Source organism: Salmo salar, chromosome ssa24, assembly GCF_905237065.1.
Source record: "Salmo salar chromosome ssa24, Ssal_v3.1, whole genome shotgun sequence".
In the NCBI taxonomy this organism is placed as follows: domain Eukaryota; kingdom Metazoa; phylum Chordata; class Actinopteri; order Salmoniformes; family Salmonidae; genus Salmo; species Salmo salar.
In genome coordinates this window covers 29,555,762-29,578,852 of record NC_059465.1, presented here as the reverse complement: position 1 = coordinate 29,578,852, position 23,091 = coordinate 29,555,762, and the positions used below count along the sequence as shown (strand labels likewise).

The 23,091-nt window shown below is 46.6% G+C and overlaps 1 protein-coding gene across 2 annotated transcripts in view; it reads right to left on the bottom strand.

Annotated features, from left to right (window-relative positions):
- The window catches only part of LOC106585690 (vacuolar protein sorting-associated protein 13A), a 66,351-nt gene extending 43,745 nt beyond the window's left edge, over positions 1–22,606 (bottom strand). For both annotated transcript variants that reach the window (XM_014172179.2, XM_014172180.2), the window contains exons 1-40: positions 22,357–22,606; positions 19,707–19,750; positions 19,559–19,601; positions 19,314–19,409; positions 19,101–19,202; positions 18,751–18,860; positions 18,560–18,619; positions 18,189–18,248; positions 17,993–18,073; positions 17,820–17,877; positions 17,474–17,601; positions 17,053–17,159; positions 16,654–16,825; positions 15,874–15,936; positions 15,472–15,604; positions 14,177–14,271; positions 13,893–14,035; positions 13,203–13,404; positions 12,856–12,970; positions 12,409–12,545; positions 11,685–11,817; positions 11,410–11,527; positions 10,543–10,687; positions 9,237–9,321; positions 8,917–9,095; positions 8,628–8,784; positions 7,887–7,966; positions 7,685–7,744; positions 7,359–7,551; positions 6,923–7,039; positions 5,009–5,112; positions 4,557–4,724; positions 3,966–4,273; positions 3,557–3,704; positions 3,260–3,410; positions 3,030–3,154; positions 2,744–2,913; positions 1,931–2,175; positions 1,438–1,757; positions 922–1,284 (exon numbers count right to left, since the gene is read on the bottom strand). In XM_014172179.2, coding sequence (XP_014027654.1) covers positions 922–1,284; positions 1,438–1,757; positions 1,931–2,175; positions 2,744–2,913; positions 3,030–3,154; positions 3,260–3,410; positions 3,557–3,704; positions 3,966–4,273; positions 4,557–4,724; positions 5,009–5,112; positions 6,923–7,039; positions 7,359–7,551; positions 7,685–7,744; positions 7,887–7,966; positions 8,628–8,784; positions 8,917–9,095; positions 9,237–9,321; positions 10,543–10,687; positions 11,410–11,527; positions 11,685–11,817; positions 12,409–12,545; positions 12,856–12,970; positions 13,203–13,404; positions 13,893–14,035; positions 14,177–14,271; positions 15,472–15,604; positions 15,874–15,936; positions 16,654–16,825; positions 17,053–17,159; positions 17,474–17,601; positions 17,820–17,877; positions 17,993–18,073; positions 18,189–18,248; positions 18,560–18,619; positions 18,751–18,860; positions 19,101–19,202; positions 19,314–19,409; positions 19,559–19,601; positions 19,707–19,750; positions 22,357–22,456 — 5,418 coding nt within the window. In that variant the 5' untranslated portion in view covers positions 22,457–22,606. The remainder of the gene's footprint in view (positions 1–921; positions 1,285–1,437; positions 1,758–1,930; positions 2,176–2,743; positions 2,914–3,029; positions 3,155–3,259; positions 3,411–3,556; positions 3,705–3,965; positions 4,274–4,556; positions 4,725–5,008; positions 5,113–6,922; positions 7,040–7,358; positions 7,552–7,684; positions 7,745–7,886; positions 7,967–8,627; positions 8,785–8,916; positions 9,096–9,236; positions 9,322–10,542; positions 10,688–11,409; positions 11,528–11,684; positions 11,818–12,408; positions 12,546–12,855; positions 12,971–13,202; positions 13,405–13,892; positions 14,036–14,176; positions 14,272–15,471; positions 15,605–15,873; positions 15,937–16,653; positions 16,826–17,052; positions 17,160–17,473; positions 17,602–17,819; positions 17,878–17,992; positions 18,074–18,188; positions 18,249–18,559; positions 18,620–18,750; positions 18,861–19,100; positions 19,203–19,313; positions 19,410–19,558; positions 19,602–19,706; positions 19,751–22,356) is intronic.
- Positions 22,607–23,091: the final 485 nt, after the last annotated feature.

The window sequence follows — 23,091 nt, the reverse complement described above, 5'->3', positions numbered from 1 at the left end:
TGATGAAACAAAAATAGAACTGTTTGGCCATAATGACCATTGTTATGTTTGGAGGAAAAAGGGGGAGGCTTGCAAGCCGAAGAACACCATCCCAACCGTGAAGCACAGGGGTGGCAGCATCATGTTGTGGGGTGCTTTGCTGCAGGAGGGACTGGTTCACTTCACAAAATAGATGGCATCATGAGGGAAGAAAATTATGTGAATATATTGAAGCAACATCAAGACATCAGTCAGGAAGGAAGTTAAAGCTTGGTCGCAAATGGGTCTTCCAAATGGACAATGACCCCAAGCATACTTCCAAAGTTGTAGCAAAATGGCTTAAGGACAACAAAGTCAAGGTATTGGAGTGGCCATCACAAAGCCCTGACCTCAATCCCATAGAAAATGTGTGGGCAGAACTGAAAAAGCGTGTGTAAGCAAGGAGGCCTACAAACCTGACAAACCTGACTCAGTTACACCAGCTCTGTCAGGAGGAATGGGCTAAAGTTCACCCAACTTATTGTGGGAAGCTTGTGGAAGGCTACCCGAAACGTTTGACCCAAGTTAAACAATTTAAAGGCAATGCTACCAAATACTAATTGAGTGTATGTAAACTTCTGACCCACTGGCAATGTGATGAAATAAATAAAAGCTGAAATAAATCAATCTCTCTACTAATACTCTGACATTTCACAGCCTTAAAATAAAGTGGTGATCCTAACTGACCTAAGACAGGGAATGTTTACTAGGATTAAATGTCAGGAATTGTGAGTTTAAATGTATTTGGCTAAGATGTATCTAAACTTCCAACTTCAACTGTATGTTTTAGTTGAATTGAGGTTGTGTAGAAGTTGTGAAAATGTTGTGTGGATGTGTAAAGGTTTTGTAGATGTTGTATAGAGGTAGTGTAGAGGTCGCATGCAGAGATGTGCAGTGCCTGACCTCCAGATTGAGCTGGCTGTGCAGATTGATGAGGGTGCTCCAGTTCTTGACGTCCCCGTGGAAGGAGGACTTGGCCAGCAGCATGGGGACGGTACGGTGGCCCACCCCAGCCTCCAGGGTCAGGCAGATGGAGGAAATGGCCACCTGCAGGGACTCACCCTGGGGAATCAGCCGGACCAGGGACTGGGCATCCTCGTCTTTACCCTCCTCCTCCAGGAACCACAGCTTGAGGTCCTGCCAGGACCGGCGCTCCCACAGGTCTGGGGGCACGGGGCTCTCCAGCTCCGACTGGGGCATGTCTGCACCGGCCGGGCTCAGCACCGACTGGATGGTGATCACTGTGTTGATGATGATGGGCGACACCTGTGGGAAGGGGGCACGGAGGAGAATGGAATGTAAGACACATCACTCTGGTTTTGGCAGCTGTGCCAGAAATAAAAACATAAGAAAAAGTGACAATAAGGTATTTTATTAGTGAGATGCTTCTTCCTGTTCCGTTTTTTGGCCGTGGCCTACCTTGAGTGTCAGTGCCTTGATGGAGACCTCCATGGCCTGCGGGGAGGTGGAGGACTGTGTGCTCTTGAAGAACACCTGGCATGGCTGCAGCACAGTGGTCTCCTTGTTCCTCCTCTTCTCCCTCAGGAAGGGGCAGGCCACCACCTTCAGGTCCTTGACCACTGCCGTCATCAGCTGACCATCCGGGTTGCTCTTCATCACCAGCTCGCACTCCATGGTCATGACCAGGGCTGGGGCGTCGGCACGCGTCAGGTCAGCCACAAAGACAATCTCTGGGTTCTTCACCAGAACATTCATCTCCGACTTGACTGCCACTGGGGCTGGAGTACAGACAGAGAGGAAAGCAGGGGTGTGTTCATTAGGCATCAAATGGAAGAAAACTGTCAGAAACGGAGTGAAACTATCAGACATTTCACTTTGCACTAATTGGATGTCGTACAAACATGACATTTGTTTTGAATATTGTGTAGTGTGAAATGTGAATGTATCGTACCAGGTTCCTTGGAAGCGGCGGTGGCTGTAACTGTGGGTTTAGTGCTGCTGTTCTTGGGGGCGGCTGAGGAGAAACCCTGTTGGCTGGCCTTGAGGAAGATGTCGGCCACGGTGAGCAGGAACTCCATGCTGGCACAGAGGTAGACGTCCTGCACCACCGTTTCCAGAGAGGTGCCTTCACGCCCCTGATTGTAGTTCACCTCCACCATCACGTTCCTCTCAGCGCTCGGACGAATCGCCATCATCCTGACAGACAGAGGCCAGAGGGACAGGTGTACATGATGATTCCTACAGAAAGAGCAATAATAACAATCCCTACAGCAAGGGTCCTAATAACACACCCTACCATCAGTGCACTAAATACCTTATAATCTGTTTGTCATATGATGTTACATTGAAGAGTGAGTAACTTTTTATTCTACTCTACAGATTCAAAGATTCCATTCTCTCAAAACAATTGACATACCAGATGGAAATACTCATGGGTTTTGATGAACTGGGAGTGCGAGATTAAATTAAAGCTGCTTTGACTATCATGGGGTTGCTAACCAAAGCCATTCATCTTAGCCGTGTGACAGTCCTATGTGAACAGACAGATGGTGAAGCAGTGATGAACATTATGCCACGCTGGAGAACACACACTGAGCCTCGTACATCAACACCAGCACTGAGCCACACGCTCATATGTTCACAGTACACACACATCACTCTGCGGTATCTCTCCCAGTGTCTGTGAATGTGTATGTAGGCTTAGTACCAAGGTAACTGTGTGTGTGTGTGTGTGTGTGTGTGTGTGTGTGTGTGTGTGTTTTACCTGGCAGTGATATTCTTGACTCTGCGTCTCTTGTCGTCTAGCAGGCAGTCTGTGAGTTTGACGGAGGCCTTCATGGATCCGTCTGAGAACATGTGGACAGATGTAGAGATAGTTCCCAAGGTGAACTCAGCCAGCATCAGCTGATCATCCCTGGAGTCCAACACCTGCACCTGGATACAGACACATAGGCAGAGACGCACACTTTTTGGTAAGAATATCTAAGCGGATGGAGTTTTCTGTGGTCAATTATAGTGTTTGTGAAGGTGTGCAGTGATGCAGTAGTCACCTCAGTCCCATTGGGGCTGTACAGGACCAGAGTCATGGAGTCAAACTTGAAGTCTACTTTGAGTGTGTTCTTCAGCTTAGTGCTCGTCTGGGTCTCCACCACTGCAGCAGTTACCACTATGTTGCCTACAGACAGGGTTCAACATGATTATCAATAATCATCCAAATATTAAGACTCACACACACATTCAACCCAACAGTCCTCATCGCTGGTGGGGATAGTACCAGTACCTCCTGTGCCCTGCGAGCCTTTGGTAGTGGCAGTGTCGGAGCGGTCCACTGTAGACGGAGGAGGACGAGGGGAAGCAGCGTCTGACGTCTCTGACATGTTCTCACCCAGAGTCCTCAACACCACCGTCATGTCATCCTGACTCAGGATCAGCTAGTAAGACAAACACACACCCACCCCTTTACACAAATGTATCAACTACCATCATTTCATACTAACATTTCTTGTTCATTGAGAGTTGTCTTTAACTAACACAGACACACACACGGACACATACACACATACAGACACACACTCACATTCATAGGTTTGAGGTGGGCAGTGATCTTTATGTCAGGGATGCTGTGGTACCAGGAGGCTGACAGGTTCCTCTGGATGGACAGGTCCAGGTTGACCGGCTTCAGAACCTGGATCTCCCCCTGAAATCTCCCCTTCTCAAAGGTGGTTCTGGACAATCAAACACAACAAACAAACAAACGGCTTTACAGGTTGTGATTTTCTGCACATCCAGGGATGGACCAGATATACAAAAGTAACTGAAACACACAGAAATATGTCTATTGTCAAGAAACACCTCACATCCCTGTGAACAAATGAAGTCATCCGTTCACTTTAAACAACTGCGAATCCATGAGGTTTAATTCTGATTCCGTAAACAGAATTGGCTGACTACTGGTGTGCTGTAATAGCAACCCTGTTCTGTCTCACCTGTACATCTTCAGGTCACTGAGGCCCACGGTCATGGTGTCGATGATGGGAGGGATCTTAACATGCGTCTGGGAGTCGACCAAGGCGAAGCAGTTCTTGACCGTGACCATACCGAGGTCAGCCACAGTGACGTTGGTGGAGGAGGATGACTGCGGCAGGAAGACAAGAGGAGCTTTGAAGTCTACATCCAGAGAGATGCGCGTGCTGCGCTCAGCAAGCTCCATCACCCCCGTGGCTGCCTTTTCCGCTGCCTGCACCGTCACCTCAGCCAGGGCCTCCTTGGCCGCCTGGAAATTGTTGATGAAGGCCTGGGGGAGAGAGGTGAATGAGGAGGAAGAGAAGGGGTGGGACAAAGAGCAGTCACGTTACAGAGTGCTCATCGATGGTCATATGACGTAGGACAATCCAGAACCGAAAAAGTGCACCGAATGTGATTAGGCTTGGTAGGTTCTGGGGCATTTTGGTACCGGTACTACAAGTAAGGCCATGGTTTTCGACACCCTGGAAAAGTGTTGTTGGCAGCTGAATTTTTGAAGCACATAAAAGGATAGGTGATAGTTAAGTGGAGTTAAGAGAGATGGTGTCTCTTACCAGAATGGAAGAGACAAACTTGTTGAGGAAGATGACCTGGATGCAGCCCACCGTCAGGGAGATGCTGGTGTCCACTTTACCCATGTCTAGATAGGCATCGCCCTCAGTGGCGTCCGTGTGGTTCACCATGCGGAAAGCAAACACCTCCTTATCAGCTATGGACACACACTAGGATGCAGACGCAGTACAAATATAGCAGCAGAAAGCAAAAACAACAATCATAATTTCTCGTGAATGTGGCCCTTTTACTGGGAAAATAACATCGCTAAAGTAAAACAAAATGGTAAACATTAGGTGACATTGGGATTTGCCGTTTGTTCAAATTTTGATATGTCAACTTTTCATTTGATCCTTTTTGGATACTGGAGGCCATGAGTGAGCCTTGTGAGTATGGTAGTCAATGACTGCTGGGTCGTGTTCGTTAGGGCAGGCAAAGGAAAACACTGAGCTACCTGCTTATACAGTGCCTCCTTATCACAGTCCAGAATGACTATGTTCTTCAGGTTGGCCAGAACCTCGACCGCCTTTCTCCTCATCAGCACCTCCGACACCAGGCCTGGAACATAGAACAAAGAGGCAGAACATTGAGGAGCAGGTCTAGGTCTAGAACAAGTCTAAAACAAGGCAACAGTAAACATGTTGTTCCCCACAAATAACGAATGATGCAAGCTTGTTCAAAGTTTGGAACTTCAGTTGATTACTACAGCGCCCCCTTTGGCCAATCAGTGTACTTTTGTAAATGCCATATCTCTATGGTATGGCACATCATCCACCAACGTTTTGTCAAAATCGGGCCAGCGGTGTCTGCGACATCGCGTGATTAACTAACGTACATACTACTGGACGGCGACAGATCCATAGTCCCCCCCCCCTCCGATTTCATGGTGGGGCACAACAAAGGTGTGTTGATATCAGTTCCAGAGCCAATAGGAAAAGATCATCAGTGGCCTGAGTATTTCTTCATGTTTACCACAAGGTAGGACTAGCATCATTATAATGTGTGTGCTTGCATGTCCTGTCCACACATCTAATCACACAAACACATAATTGCATGCAATATCATAATTCATGCATGCAGCTGTTGTGGATGTGTGTTGCGGACGGTGACTTGTGTTGCGGACGGTGACTTGTGTTTCGGACGTGTGTTGCGGACGGTGACTTGTGTTGCGGACGGTGACTTGTGTTGCGGGCGGTGACTTGTGTTGCGGGCGGTGACTTGTGTTGCGGGCGGTGACTTGTGTTGCGGACGGTGACTTGTGTTGCGGACGGTGACTTGTGTTGCGGACGGTGACTTGTGTTGCGGACGTGTGTTGCGGACGGTGACTTGTGTTGCGGACGGTGACTTGTGTTGCGGACGGTGACTTGTGTTGCGGACGGTGACTTGTGTTGCGGACGGTGACTTGTGTTGCGGTGACTTGTGTTGCGGACGGTGACTTGTGTTGCGGACGTGTGTTGCAGACGGTGACTTGTGTTGCGGACGGTGACTTGTGTTGCGGTGACTTGTGTTGCGGACGGTGACTTGTGTTGCGGACGTGTGTTGCGGACGGTGACTTGTGTTGCGGACGATGACTTGTGTTGCGGACGTGTGTTGCGGACGGTGACTTGTGTTGCGGACGGTGACGTGTGTTGCGGACGGTGACTTGTGTTGCGGACGGTGACTTGTGTTGCGGACGGTGACTTGTGTTGCGGACGGTGACGTGTGTTGCGGACGGTGACGTGTGTTGCGGACGGTGACGTGTGTTGCGGACGGTGACGTGTGTTGCGGACGGTGACATGTGTTGCGGACGGTGACTTGTGTTGCGGACGGTGACTTGTGTTGCGGACGGTGACTTGTGTTGCGGACGGTGACTTGTGTTGCGGACGGTGACTTGTGTTGCGGACGGTGACTTGTGTTGCGGACGGTGACTTGTGTTGCGGACGTGTGTTGCGGACGGTGACTTGTGTTGCGGACGTGTGTTGCGGACGGTGACTTGTGTTGCGGACGGTGACTTGTGTTGCGGACGGTGACTTGTGTTGCGGTGACTTGTGTTGCGGACGGTGACTTGTGTTGCGGTGACTTGTGTTGCGGACGGTGACTTGTGTTGCGGTGACGTGTGTTGCGGACGGTGACGTGTGTTGCGGACGGTGACGTGTGTTGCGGACGGTGACTTGTGTTGCGGACGGTGACTTGTGTTGCGGACGGTGACTTGTGTTGCGGACGGTGACTTGTGTTGCGGACGGTGACTTGTGTTGCGGACGGTGACTTGTGTTGCGGACGGTGACTTGTGTTGCGGACGGTGACTTGTGTTGCGGACGGTGACTTGTGTTGCGGACGGTGACTTGTGTTGCGGACGGTGACTTGTGTTGCGGACGGTGACTTGTGTTACCCTCAATGCGGATCTCTGCTATCATGTGGCTCTGGCCTCGGATGAAAACCTTCAGACAGTTGAGATCAGCTCTGATGTGCAAATTCACCACGTCCTCAAACTTTGACTTCTTAGAAGCTGAGGAGAGTGGGGCAGAGAGACAGTGATGAAAGAGTAGTTCCTTCGTTCAAACTTAAAAGACGCTTTGATGTGAAGATGATTTTGTTTGCATCACAATACATCAAACGTCAAGTGATCCATACAATGGCAGAGAATTTACATTTGGTTTAGCTAGCTACGTATTAGAAGGAGAATACATGGAGGACACGTGTCTACTCAATATCTCTACATGCAACAAATATACAGGAGGTATATTACCTAACCAAAGTCTCTTCCACTTTCAACTAACTTGATTCATGAAATTCTAATACATTTCAACATTGAAATTGATAATTACATGTTCTTTTTGCAACGGCCGATTCCTCCTTTTCGCCCTCCTCCCCCTCTCCCTCGTCCTCCTCTGGGATTGTGGGCAGCTCCTCCTTGCTAGGCACCGCCTCCTTGGTCGGGGGGAGGAGGCTGTTCAGGAAGTTCATGGCGTTGAGCAAAGCCTCCGTGTGCAGGTGTACATCCAGAGATGAGAAGTTCACCTGAGACAGATTTCACGCACACACCACCACCACAATGAACACACTAACACAACTGAGCAGAGTACTGAGCTCAAATCAACATCATGTTGAAGTTCCAAACGTGGGTTAACACAATTGTATTGTAAGATCTTACCGTTACTGATTGTTCAGTGTTCTTGTACTGAGACTTGAATTCTGGCCCGTTCTTATCAGCCTGAAAGAGACATTGAAGCTTTTAGACCTGCTCTACTGTTAATCTACATTGGATGAAGAATGCATGAAACAGTGTTGACTGTGTGTGTGTGTGTGTGTGTGTGTGTGTGTGTGTGTGTGTGTGTGTGTGTGTGTGTGTGTACCTTAGTGTACTCCAATGTGAGGAGGTCCTCCTCTGTGTTGTCTAGAGTGGTGATCAGGTGCACTTTCTTCTCCTCTGAATCTGGACAAGTATATCAAACCAGAAAATCATATCACACCAAAACCACACAGAGATGTCTGCAGACATGCCACACCCATACAACCACCAACAATGAGGAAGCAGCATGTCACGTTTATCTCATAATGATCTAGACAATCATTTCTTCACATTCCAAACGCAGCAAGGTGCACAGAGCCGTCCTGCTAATGTTCCAAAAATGCAATCGAGGGAAAAACACCATTCTGAAAACACACCACATGCAAGCGATTTCAGGTCACACATATGTTAAAAGAGGAGTGATGTAAAGATGCAACAACTAGAATAGGTTGCTATCAAACATTACTAGATTACTACCTTTGAATGTAGTGGACAACGGAATAAAGTTCATTTGAAAAACAAAATAGAACAGGAGAGAAATGCTGGTTTCAATGGCATAAACAGGCACATTCAAGTGTGGCTACCTTTTGTGGCGTCTCCCCTAATGTTAGAGCTGGTGTGGAGAAGGCTGTAAGACCCAGATTTTATACATGTACGTATTTATGTAAATTTACGCTAATTATATCAAAACTATTATTTGAATATTGACATTTTTAAGATACATTTTTGATAGTGAATTTCTGGATCAGTTAGTTGACAGGCCTACCTTTAAGAGACAACAATTCCCACCCACCCCCTCACCTACCCATATACTCTGAGCACTCTAGGCAGATCTCGTGTAGAAAGGTGTTAGATGTCATGTCGAAGGTGCGAATCTTTAGCTCGGTGCCGAGACGCTCGACGTCCAGGTGTAACACTGTGACCTCCTGACCTCTAGCCAGACGACACAGCTGAACAGACAGCTAGACAGCAGAATGAGGGAGTTCAAGTACACACATACACACACGCAGCTTTATTAGCAATCAGAGTGAAAACATCTAAATGAAGTGTTTAAGAACTCTCTCACACACAGATGTATATTATGTTAAGCATACCTTGTTGATCTCAAACATCATGAGGAACTCTGTCATGTTCTTCTTGGGGTCTTTCTTGACCAGTCCTCTCCTCTTGACCGAGTCGGAGCGCTGCAGGGGGCTGGGCATGTTGTTGGGGAAGAACGGACTGTCGCCTATAGGAGAGCTGGGAGCATCGTAGAACAGGTCCTCCTCTGAGCCTGCGCACACACACACAAACACACTTAAATGCTAATGCCACACTAACGTCTGTCATGTTCACAGTTGTGTGTATGCGTAAAGTACAGAGATCGATTTGTAATGGGCTGTATGGGCTGTATGTGTGCATGCATGTCTCTCACCTGATTCCCATATGAGGGAGTTTCGCAGTTCAGCCATGGTTGGTTGCCTGGGGGTTAGCTGAGGGGTGTATGACTGCTTTGCAGCCTGCGGAAGGAAAACAAGCAGAAATTAGACACGAAACACACACACACACACACACACACACACACACACACACACACACACACACACACACACACACACACACACACAACCCAATAGAAATCTATTTACACACAAAACAACAACCGACATTACAGTCAACCCACAGACAGGCAGAGAGAGAGAGACAGAGAGTCAACCCACAGACAGGCAGAGAGAGAGAGTCAACCCACAGACAGGCAGAGAGAGAGAGACAGAGAGTCAACCCACAGACAGGCAGAGAGAGAGAGACAGAGAGTCAACCCACAGACAGGCAGAGAGAGAGAGTCAACCCACAGACAGGCAGAGAGAGAGAGTCAACCCACAGACAGGCAGAGAGAGAGAGTCAACCCACAGACAGGCAGAGAGCGAGAGTCAACCCACAGGCAGAGAGAGAGAGAGAGAGAGAGAGAGAGAGAGAGAGAGAGAGAGAGAGAGTCAACCCACAGACAGAGAGAGAGAGAGAGAGAGAGTCAACCCACAGACAGAGAGAGAGAGAGAGAGAGAGTCAACCCACAGACAGAGAGAGAGAGAGAGAGAGAGAGTCAACCCACAGACAGACAGAGAGAGAGAGAGAGAGAGAGAGAGAGAGAGTCAACCCACAGACAGGCAGAGAGAGAGAGAGAAAGAGTCAACCCACAGACAGAGAGAGAGAGAGAGAGAGAGAGTCAACCCACAGACAGACAGAGAGAGAGAGAGAGAGTCAACCCACAGACAGGCAGAGAGAGAGAAAGAGTCAACCCACAGACGAGAGAGAGAGAGAGAGAGAGAGAGAGAGAGAGAGAGAGAGTCAACTCACAGACAGGCAGAGAGAGAGAGAGAAAGAGTCAACCCACAGACAGAGAGAGAGAGAGAGAGAGAGAGTCAACCCACAGACAGGCAGAGAGAGAGAGAGAAAGAGAGAGTCAACCCACAGACAGGCAGAGAGAGAGAGAGAGAAAGAGAGAGTCAACCCACAGACAGGCAGAGAGAGAGAGAGAGAAAGAGAGAGTCAACCCACAGACAGGCAGAGAGAGAGAGAGAGAGAGAGTCAACCCACAGACAGGCAGAGAGAGAGAGAGAGTCAACCCACAGACAGGCAGAGAGAGTCACACCAGAGACAGCCCGACAAAGTCAACCCACAGACAGGCAGAGAGAGAGAGAGTCAACCCACAGACAGGCAGAGAGACTCCCAGTAGTTAGTACCTTAGGTGTAGAGTGTGTGTTTGGGCGGCGCGGCGCCGGCCTGCTCTCCGGCAGCGGGATGCTGTTAATCAGCTCCAGCACGGCCCGCACCTTATCATCAGAGATCCTCAGAGACAAGAGAGGCATCTCCCCGAAGATCTTAAACCTCACACACACACACACACACACACACACTTTATTCATATCATTCATCTGACCAGCTTTTTGATAAACACGATTATACATAGTGGTAGTCCAAAAAAGGCATCGCACCCACCCCTCTCTCCACCCCAGAACCCACCCACCCCTCTCTCCACCCCAGAACCCACCCACCCCTCTCTCTCCACCCCAGAACCCACCCACCCACCTCTCTCTCCACCCCAGAACCCACCCACCCACCCTCTCTCCACCCCAGAACCCACCCACCCCTCTCTCTCCACCCCAGAACCAACCCACCCACCTCTCTCTCCACCCCAGAACCAACCCACCCACCTCTCTCTCCACACCAGAACCCACCCACCCACCCCTCTCTCCACCCCAGAACCAACCCACCCACCCCTCTCTCCACCCCAGAACCCACCCACCCCTCTCCACCCCAAAACCCACCCACCCCTCTCTCTCCACCCAAGAACCCACCCACCCACCCCTCTCTCCACCCCAGAACCCACCCACCCACCCCTCTCTCCACCCCAGAACCCACCCACCCCTCTCTCCACCCCAGAACCCACCCACCCCTCTCTCCACCCCAGAACCAACCCACCCACCCCTCTCTCCACCCCAGAACCCACCCACCCCTCTCTCTCCACCCCAGAACCCACCCACCCACCTCCTCCACCCACCCACTCCTCCTCCTCCACCCACCCACCCACCTCCTCCACCCCCTCTTACTTGGGCATGCGTGAGTCTGTGACCACCATGGCTCTGCTGAACACCACCTTGACATCGACAGGCTCCAGGATGTGGAGGGCCGATTGCTTCATCTTACGGGCTTTCCTCCAGTCCCCGTCTAATACACAACACAACAACCACTGTTAAGCCTAATTTAGCTATATTCTATCTAAGTACACAACGCAAGAACACAATAAGCTACAGAAAACGACTTCCCTGCGCAGTTGTGTCACATGACACATTTTGGGCAGATAATTGTGTGCGTGTGTGTGTACCTGGTTCGCTGTAGAGGAACTGTAGGCTGCTGAGCTTGATGTTGAAGCTGTCGTAGGCTTGGGACATGATGTCCTGTATAGTTCTTCTCCCTACAGAGAGCTGGGGTAGCCCCTTTCTGCTCAGACTTGACACCTGATAATACAACGCCATAGAACAGGGATTTTCAAACTTTTCTTCCCAGGGACCGTTGCCCAGGCAATAAAGCCCTTTTTATCTGCTACCCCAGAGTCGGATGAACAGGAACAGCTAGTATGCCAAATGTTCCTGTAGGATTCCAGTTATTGTGCTAACGCAAGTTAGCATTGGCTCGTGAAACTACCTCTAACTTCCTTCCTACTGGACATAGAGACATAAAAATGGTTTCCATGATGGTATTCTGTTGCAGCTAGCAATATTCATAAACTAATCATTTTTCACATACAAAAATACCCCAAATTGTTTTTCAAAACAAAGCTAAAATGTATGGACCCCAGTTTGAAAACCCCTGTCATAGCACACCTGGGTGAGGTCGTTTATTATGCAGGGTTCGGCTGCTCGGAGCTAGTAAACTAAACAGTAAGGCAAGTCTGCTCAGTGGTTACCTTATTAGGCAAGTGACATTTAGCAACATGATAGGATCAATCACAGTTCTCAAATTTTCCGTACATCGTCTCTCACTCACTCGTCAGATCGAACCGCTGTCTCTACACAAACACGTGTGCTGTGTCAATTGAAGTGACCTACCTTGAAGTGACCCAGATCCAATAGCATGAGGTTCTGGGTGGAGTCGTAGAAGCCGGTTTGGGGCACGATCACGTAGGAGGCCATGAGGTTGACGTTCAGATCCAGAACCTTCTGGGTCTCAATCACGTACATCAGCCCTGCAGACAACACCATATAATGGACGGCATACTTCAACACGTTCTTACATAATATAGGATATGAAAGGGGAGGGAGGGGTGTCTGTCAATAGGAAATAAGAAGTATGGATTGGAGATTGAGGTCAATGAGGCGTATATCCTGGCTGATTAATCATAAGGTTACCTCACCAACCTCCATGTCCATAGAAAATAAATGAATAGATCTCTATATTTGGGCCTGCAGCACATGTAAACAAATCCATCAGTGCTGTGTTTCAGCCCAGGAAAGTGAGTGTGGCCTGTCAGTCAGAGCTAGAGGCGGGGCTCTGACCCGTGGAGGTGCGGTCTCGGAACTGTTCCAGCTTCATGAGAGTGGCGTTGGTCAGCTCGTCTAGCTGGAGGTCATCAGGCGGCAAGAAGAACGCAGACATGCTGTTCACCGTCACCTGCCGGAGGGAGACACAGGTACCCATGTTGTTACACATGCAAACACACACAGCAACAGGGGGTGCGAATTTTTGTTCTAACAACTCCACGCCAGATTGAACCGAGGAACAACTGGCATAGTCATGTAAACAGGTACACAATCCACACACACACACACACACACACACACACACACACACACACACACACACACACACACACGCACACAAACACAAAAACACAAACACTAACAGCGTCATAGATGATTTCCAGAGGCTGGGACTCGACGTGGAGCCGCTGGTCAGCACTCTCATCCAGAGGGTTGGTCTCAAACAGAATGTCAAGCAGGGGGGTCCCTGTTACCGTGGCAGCCTTCCTTGACGACAGCAGCGTGGGCGCAGGCCGATTATTGGCCAGTCCTTTCACCTCAAACAGACTAAGCTTGGCCGACAGTCTGAGGGCAGCAACAACAACAACATCAGCAGCATCAGAACCAGGGGCAGAGAGGTGGTGGAAGAGAGCGGAGGAAGCAGTGGAAGAGAGAGAAAGAGAAGGGGGAGAGCGAGAAAGGGGGAGAGCGAGAAAGGGGGAGAGAGATAAGGGAAAAGCAAAGGGGGAGAAAGAGAGAGATACCGACAAACCGAGCATCGCAAAATAGTGTCGTCAGCTGTTCTCAAGTTTGCTCTTGGACTATGGCACGACAACAAAAACCTGGCAACAATATCCCATTGATAAAGCACTACAACAGGGAAGGAGGAGGAAAGTATTTAAATGCAGGGACTGTTCACAAGTGTACAGTTACCGATTATAAATATATTTTGTAGAAGAGATATGATATTCTGTCATGTAAAATTTGGCATCATGTCAGCTCTTCATTTTTGTGTGCATCGTTCTGAACATTTCCCCTCACTGAACACACCCCAGAGCGTGTACTGTGCGTACTTAATGGCTTGTGCTCCGGGCCTCTGGGTCAGCATGGATTTCAGGTCTTCAACTGTGACCTTGAGGATTTCATTCTGATCCTTGTTGTCTTTCATTGAGAAAGACATTCTCTTCATGTGAAAATGTATCTTAATGTCCTCAAACTGCAAAAACAAAATCAGAGGGAAAAGAGATTGTGAATAGTGTCCTGGGTTATCTTTCTATATCCAAATATCTCTTTTGGAAGACACCAGGGATTGCTGTACTGCACTACAATGTGTAGGAAATATACAGTAGCCACTCACGTTCTTTGGCAGGTTGTGATTGACAGCTACCTCACTGTAGCCAATGGCGGTGTAGAGTTTGGCCTTCTCGGCAGGAGTCATAAGCTCACCAAAAGCTGAGGAGAATAAAGATTTTTTTATTGTCCATACAATTTGTCTAGCTTCACAAAAACAAACATTAAAACATCATCCTCATCAGGAGCGCCTTATCAACAAGATCATTTCAAATCAACTTTACAAAAGGGAAGAAAATGCTAAATGCAATTCCAAGTGCGCAATTAAATCCAAGTCATAGACATATCGACATAATTGGTCCAAAACCATCATCATCATCATCATCATCATGAGCACCTTGTCATCAACATGATTCAATACTTGATAATTCATAGGGTGGGACAGGACAGGGATAAAGGGAAATGTCAAACATGTTTTACTTCATATTCATCATCTTCAGCACATCAACATGTGAAAATGACACGTTTCTATGTTTTGTAGTAAAAAAGATAGAGGAAGATAAGTGTTTCCAATGACATCATCAACCACTTAGTAGACAATAGGCAATGCCTACTCATAATTGGTTAAAATCACACAATGCGCACGGATGATATCATTTTGACACCAGCTGAATGATTAGCACGGTGGCCTTAACATTATCATAGCGGGTTGGTTAGTTTGTTTTTGTCCAATGAGAAAAGAGGCAAGGTGAGCTGTAGACGACTAAGCATTGGTGCCCTCGTAGCCTACTCGTTTAATCTCATTTATTGCTGATATGTCTGTCTAAATCCAATGACACTCTCTCACGGTGCCCATGCATCTCTTTGCAAAGTAACAACTTTGATTTGCTGGCGATTTCTCCCAATAAAATAAATGTTTGGTTGGTTCAGAACGCATTTGCTGATGCGGTCTTCTAAACTCCAAGCGTGCTTCACCTGTGTCAGAGGATTCTGCAGAAAGGAGCGACAGCGTCCTGGACAATGGACGTTAAAGGACTAGGCCGAGGAACAACATGCACAGTGGATTGACAGGAATTCTCCACCTCAATATCAGTATGGGATCTTTTCAAGTGCCTTGTTTTGCCATTGTCGATTTTTGTAGCTAGGTTTGTACTTGGTAGGCCTACAATGGCATTTAGCTAGCCAAGGCCTACTTCAAGCTTGCAAGCCAAAAAGATTGCAGCTGTGGCAGGATGCTGGTACTAACAGACATTCTGCGTTTATTTATCAGTCAAAGTGAAACCCTGTATCAAACGTGAAATGTCTCAATAAGAATGTATGTACAAAATGGAGCATGGTGATTGGGTATGTGGGCAGTCTCACCTCCAGTCTTGACCTCCTTGGACTTGGCGCCGTCATCTCCTGACCAGCCGGACCACATCCAGCCCAACCAGCCCTGGGATTCCTCCTCCACCTTCACCCCCGGACGAAAGATACGCAGACCCGCCTTGCTCGCCTGGAACAACCAACCAATGATGGTAACAGTCTACACATAACGCCTCAGCCACAACCATGAGCTGGAACCACAGTTAGTTAGACTGTGACCACGTTGCACTGGTGGTTACGCTATGGCAGTGTGACTAAGTAGGGTTATTTCAGTCATGCATTACTGCCATTTTTAACAAATGAGTTAGTTGATGGACAGACAGGCTAAACACATTACAGTAGATGCAGAGAAGAGAGGTAGTTAGCTAGGAATAATTCAACAGATAGCTCAATCCGTACCTCCATCTCAGCTTGCTGCCTGGCCAGCGTGATGTTAAAAATATCCAGAGTTCGCTCAGTCTCCTGGGCACATGGAGGGAAAGATGGATCCATTAAAACAGTTCCCGGACCGTTATGGGAATCCATAAATTATTACTTCATCAATTACATAATGTCCATCAATCAATGCAGCAGAGTAGAGAAAAAGACTGGGGTTGCAACTCTGAAAGTGAGGGAGGAGTAGGCCCTTCTCAATCTCCACCACACCTGGGTTCAAAGAGCATTTTGCTTTCTTTTAAATACTTCGAGCGCCTGATTGAGTCAGCCCGAAGTGCCAGATGGGCAAGGCTTGAACTTTGGAGAGTATTCCATTGGTCAAATTACAGCCAGGCAAGCTCAATCAAGCACTGCTTAAGTTTTGGAAACAAAACAAATACTATTTGAATGCAGGTCTGGGTTCCGCTCTTTAGGGAACGCAACGGAAAATGTTTCAAAACCTTTTGCAATGGAACATTTTAATGCATTTTAATGTGGCTCAGTTGGTAGAGCATGGTGTGTGCAACGCCAGGGTTGTGGGTTCGATTCCCACGGGGGACCAGTACAAAAAAAGATATATATTTAAAATGCATGAAATGAAATATATGCATTCATTACTGTAAGTCGCTCTGGATAAGAGCGTCTGCTAAATGACTAAAATGTTAAAAAAATGTAAATGTATTGGACAAGTCCAGGTAGTCCCTTCCTGTTTGTCAGTTTTCTTCCATTTGGTGCCTAATGAACATGACCCTGATCTCCACACACCTCCACTTCCCTGAGCAGCTTCTCAGTGGGCTTCTTGTTGGTGATCTTGGACTTGTAGAGCGCTCTGTAACGCTTGACTGTGTGCCGGTGGTGGTGGATGCGCTGCCACGACCACATGTGCAGCCGTGGCTTCACGTCCACCTCCATGATGCCCGTAATCACATACTGCCACCTAGATGAAAACACAAGCAGAGTGACAGTCACAATGGGCCTAGTCTGTGTACATCACTGTAACTCAATTGATTGGAAGAATGTGTCTAATAATCTTATACTGGGTGGCATGCAACATTACACAATTATCATTCACTGCCTAAACATTAAACACAATTGTCATCAATACATCAAGAGAAAAGGGTTTAAGTATTTTTTTCTATAAGAAACAAAAGAGTGAGTGTTGACCATATGTAGGCGTTGGTGTGCACGTGGAATTGCGGCCGGTATTTCCTGTACGGCAGGTTGCGTGACATCATATCCACCGAGCCCAGGAGCTCCAGAATGCTGATATACTGCAGAGAGGGAAGTGGTCAGAGTTCAGGGGTCAACGAAGAAGACAGAGACAGAAATAATAAACCCAGTTTTTATATTGGTAAAAATACTGTAACATTTCAAATAGACAGGATAGCAAAATTGTGGAAATCGCATGCATCAGTGTCCTTCACTGTGGTTAAATAATACCCCCCCTCCTTATTATGCACATTGTTGAAGTCACAATGCAGATTCTAATGAGTTTTACAGTATTTTTTGGCCAAATGTGCTCTTTTGCTCGAAGAAAATGTAGCCCTTTCTCGCTCTCTCTTTCATGGCCTCTCTCCCGTCTCACCTGTGGCCTGTTCAGCTCCACGGCCACCTCTCTCAGGTTTACTACCAAGTCTACCTTGGGTGAAGAGAAGTTTACATCTGACCGGGGGTTCATGCTCAGCTTCGCATTGGCCGTTATCGGACGAAAAACTGCAAGCATTGAACAGGAAAATTAGGTTAATAAGGATATGATACTCAATTAAACAACAATTCAACAGTGGGTTTAAATAATGAGAAAAAGTATTCAATTACAATACACTCAAATGACTGATTTGATTCCCTGTATCAGGTGGATGGCAACATGAATACCAAGACTGATCCAGACGATGAATGATGTCACACCCCTATATCGACTAGGCAACACTCACTGAAATCGTGTTTCATGGGGGTGGAACTGTAGATATCCATGCTGTTCTGGAGGCATCTCTGTGGAAACGACAGACAGGAAGAGACACTTAATTAGACATCATAGATAGACATCACTCTCACTTAAGAGACTCACCGCTCAGCAACGGTGCTGAATGATGACACGGTCACTCACTAGGGCCTCGTCTGGCATGTGATTGGAGTACAGCGTTGAGTTCACGTTCCAGTAGGCAAAGAGATTGTCCAACTGGACAAGCTGAGAGGAAAAAGCACAACAGAAAACAGCTTAGAATGCTGTTGACAGTATAATAGTGTCATAATGTATGTAAATCTCATCTACAGAATAACCATTGCTGTAAAGAATACTCTACCTTGAAAAACAGCTTGGCTTTCTCATTCAGAAGACAAGGTTTCCAGTTCTCATCTGCTGTCTGTGGGGTAACAGTTTTGGGGTTGAGAAGTTACGTGATACTGTTTCAGCATCAGACCACAAATAGACCATAACTCTGACCACAACCATAACAAAACCAAAGCATGGATTGCTGTCATACCTTGTCCATAGACTGCTTACAGGGTAAGGAAACCAGTAATACATTTTGTAATTTGGGTGAACTATCCCTTTAACCACGACAACATCACATATCCCACATCCAGACGTTAACTAAATCGAACCGCTGCAATTTAGATTGTACATCATCCACCATGAATGACAGATTTCATGAGAAGGCGACACACACATTACCTGAAGGCTGAGGTTCTGTAGAGACATTCCAAATGATAATGGGCATTTGGGATTGGTGACCTGAGAAAGAAGAGAGAAAGAGACGAGAGGAGAAAGAAACTTACAGTAATGCAACACAGTAGTAATATACATAGTTCTAGTACTGTAGTACTAGTGTAGTACCACTGTAGTACACTAGGCAGAATACTCACGTCATCCTCATAGCGGATGTGGATGTTGGAGATCTTCACCTGAAGGTTCTTGATCACCTGTGTCACCAGTTTCTCCACAAAGGTGTCTTGTTTCTCAAGTGCAGGGTTTTCTGTGACACCAATGAACATGATATAAGAACACATGCATTAAAGTCACAGTCCTGAGTCTGTGTTTTAACCCAAAGGCAGCCCCGCCAAGGGGTGCGTCTGGGGAAATGTAAACACTGACTGACAGTCTGAGATGCACATGACGGTTTTAAACATTTTGAAGCTATACATTACTTACAAAGACTCAAAATGTATAATATTGTAACTAACTGCCAGAAACAGACAGACACATGAACTCTGACCTTGTTCCGCTGCTTTCTGTTTGGTCTCTTCGATCCTCTGCAGCTCCCTCTGACGAGCCTCCTGAAGCTGTTTCTCCTCTTTCTCTGCATCATACTTTATACCTGAAACATGCAAAGACATAGGCTACCCATTAACAAAAGCAAAGACACGTGCACACACACACACACTACAGCTAGGGTTCATGCATATCGGTGATACGGTCAGGTTCTCACTGGCTGTGGGCACGATGAGCAGGTAAACTCCATCCAGTGTAGCTTCCACTGACTGGGTGTACAGATTCTTCCATGGAATCTTCAGCTCCAAGCGTCCTGACAGAACCACACACACACACAGCAGAGGGAGAGAACAAATAGAAAGAGGTTGAAGAGTGAGAAAGAGTGAGTAGGAGGGAGGCACTATTGTAAATTTCATAGGGTTACGGTAGGTGTTGGGTTGAGAGTCATCGTACAAATCTTACCTATATGTCCGGCTCTTACTTTAAAAGGAATGTCAAGTTGACTCTGAAACCAGAACAAAACTATTCAGCACAATACAATGTCAATGTACCTACATAATGAACAACTGATACGTTTAGCAGTAGGCCTAGCCATTCATGTAAAACCTACCAAGGCATTTTCCTTTATTTCAAGATTTCTGAGCACAGCATCACCTAGGGGGAAAAAAGCATATTGGTTTAAAAAGACTCAAGAAACACTGTTACATGAATATACAGCGCTAATAGATACATAGTACCATGAGGTTGGAAACATATAGGGCTGAGCTTAAGCTGACAAATAACTTTGCCTCATTTCACTATACAAATACTGGCAAGCGGCACCTTGTTATCATGTGCTCTGTCTGTTGGCAAGGTGTCAAGCCTTGGACTTACAACCCCAAGTTTCATATCTTTCTAGTTGTGCAACTTTTAGGTGCAATGGCTGCAACCAAATGCTTCATGTAGTTGTTGATCAGTCTCTCACATCGCTGTAGAGGAATATTAGCCCACTCTTCATGCAGAAATGTAACATTTGTGGGTTTTCAAGCATGAACTGCTCATTTCAAGTCCTGCCACATCATCTCAATTGGGATTAGACCATTCCGAAATTGACTAGGCCATTCCAACATTTCAAATTTTGGGCTTTTTAGCCATTTTCATGTAGACTTGATTGTGTGTTTTGGATCATTGCCTTGCTGCATGACAAAGCTGTGCTTCAGCTTCAGCTCACAGACGGATGACCTGACAATCTCCTGTAGAATTCTCTGATATGCTTGACCGTTGGTATGTGCCTCTTACTGTGGAATGCTTTGTTTGGTTTTCGCCAGGCATAACGGGACCCATGATGTGATGTACAAAAAGTTGACTCAAGTTTGCCAAAAACACCTGGAAGCACCTGGATGATTATCAAGACTCTTGGAAGAATGTTCTATGGACAGATGATTCAAAAGTATAAACTTTTTGGATGACATGGGTCCTATTATGCCTGGCGAAAACCAAAAGCTGCCTTCCACAGTAAGAACCTCATACCAATGGTCAAGCATGGTGGTGGTAGTGTGATGGTTGGGGGATGCTTTGCTGCCTTAGGACCTGGACCACTTGCCTTAAAAGAAGGAACCATGAATTCTGCTCTGTATCAGAGAATTCTACAGGAGAATGCCAGGCCATCCATTGAAGCACAGCTGATGCACAGCTGGGTCATGCAGCAAGACAATGATCCAAAACACACAATCAAGTCTACATAAAAATGGCTTAAAAGCAACAAATTAGACATTTTGGAATGGCCTAGTCAAAGTCCAGACCTAATCCCAATTGATATGTTGTGGAAGGACTTGAAATGCGCAGTTCATGCATGAAAACCCACAAATGTCACTGAGTTAAAGCAGTCCTGCATGGAAGAGTGGGCCAAAATTCCTCCACAGCAACTGAGAGACTGATCAACAACTACAGGAAGAGTTTGGTTGGAGTCATTGCAGCTAAAGGTGGCACCAGTTATTGAGTGTAAGTGGGCAATACATTTTTACAGAGCATCATTGGGTGTTGCATAACTTTGTTTATGAAATAAATTAAATAAGTATGTAATTGTTGTGTTACTTGTTCACTCAGATAATATTAGGTTTTGGTTGAAGAGCTGATAACATTCAATATAAAAAATATGCAAAATTGGCCACGTGTCAAATGTTTGCAGACGGGAGAAGTATGATATTGAATAATCTGTGAATGGACAATGTTGCAACTGTGGTGGGGATCATACTCCGGATTGCCTTGAGTGCCCTGTTGGGATGAAGGAGGTCGAGGTGTCAAAGATCAGGGCTGCGTAACGATTCTCCTATGTGGAGGTCGGTGAAGAGAGTCAAAGGGGCAAGAGGCAACAGTGTTGAAGATATGGCGGTGGATGCATTGCAACCAGTTGCTTGTTTTTTAAGTCAATCAAGTGATCTGGATACACTCACTGTGAAAAAGGTGGATTTTGTGGCATTTATAGCCACAGTGATCAATTGTACAGCACAAGTGTCTAAGAAGTCTAAGAAGCTGGTATCATATCACAGAACTGATATCATATCAGTTTTTGGGGCTCCAAGACTTCAAGGCAGAAGCACTACAAGGAATATTGTCCTATGAAATGTCCAGCCCTCACAGGAGGCTTCTGAGCCTGTATTGGGACCTGATTAGAATGATTTTTTTACAGAAAAGCAGGTAGATTTTGTTTAATTTATTTATTTTTTGATAGTTTGTCTATTTATTTTTACTCAAATGTTTTCCTTTTTGGGATCGTTATTATCCACCCGCACAGTAAGTGGCGGAATGCACTTCTAATTGTTGCGAACGCCATTATACCATAGAAGAAGAAAACAAATAATAAGAAGAAACGGGCGTGACCACACTTGGACTCCAGCCAAACAAAAAACGTTGGCTTTTTTTTGAGGGGGTAGGGCTTGCGAGCAAACCTGTGAAGATGGCTACCTGGGCTAGTTGACGGATGTAGGCTCGCAAACGTAGCTACCTAGTTAGCAAATAAAACCTCATAATAGCTAGCCAGTTGCCTACAAAATCTTAACAAGCAAGCATAGTAGCAATACTTGCCCTCAGCAAACCAGCATTGTCTTACTCTGGGAAACATTCTTTTCACGGCACTTCGATACTAGTACCGAAGTGACTTTTTCGTAACAGGTTAGGAAATGGACCAGGGCTATCGAAAATCACTTCGTATTGAAGTGCCGTGAAAATAGTGTGCCCGTTGTCTTGCAAATTGTAACACTTAATCGTCAAAGTAACGTTACCTCCCCAAATCCCGAGCTTGAGTTGTGAGGTGTCAAGGTTCACAACGTAGTCCCCCAGAAACCTGTTTAGGACATCTACCACCACGCTTTCGAAGACCATGTTGCTGTGTCGTTCACCTCTCCGTCACCATGTTTAGTTTACATCAAGTTAATCTTGACTAGCTAGCTACCTGTCGCGCCTAGTCCTGTTTCTCAAGCATTTGGTTGCGTCAGTAGAGTAGTGGTGGGGAGTCGATTCCAAAATAATCGATTCCTTGCCCGTCGACTCCTATTTCTGGTTGTCAAGCTTCGATTCCGCTTGGAATCGACTCCTAAGGTTCAGTATTTTTGCAACGGAGGAAACTATTTGCTGTCGCCTACTTCGAGAACAAACTCTCGCATCTTTCACAGCTATTGGGGGTGCCATACACAGCGAAGAAAGAGAGGGAGAGACGGCATAGACATGTCGACCACCAGGCAGAAAGTCAGAACCGTGCATCGGTAATCAAAATATATAGCGTTGTCTATCGCAATGGTGTATTTTACAATTAAAGAGCAGGAGAGGGAGGATGGGGCCAGGCAAACAGACTGTCAGAATAGGCGCATAAACTATATTTTGGTAATCTGTATCTCTTGATGTCTTGTCTAGTAGTGCCTTGTAAATTCGCCTGAAGTATATTAAAGTATATATTACGCTACCAATGAGTATGTTTAAACTAGTCGTCAGTGCCAGTGAATTTAAATTAAACATCGCCA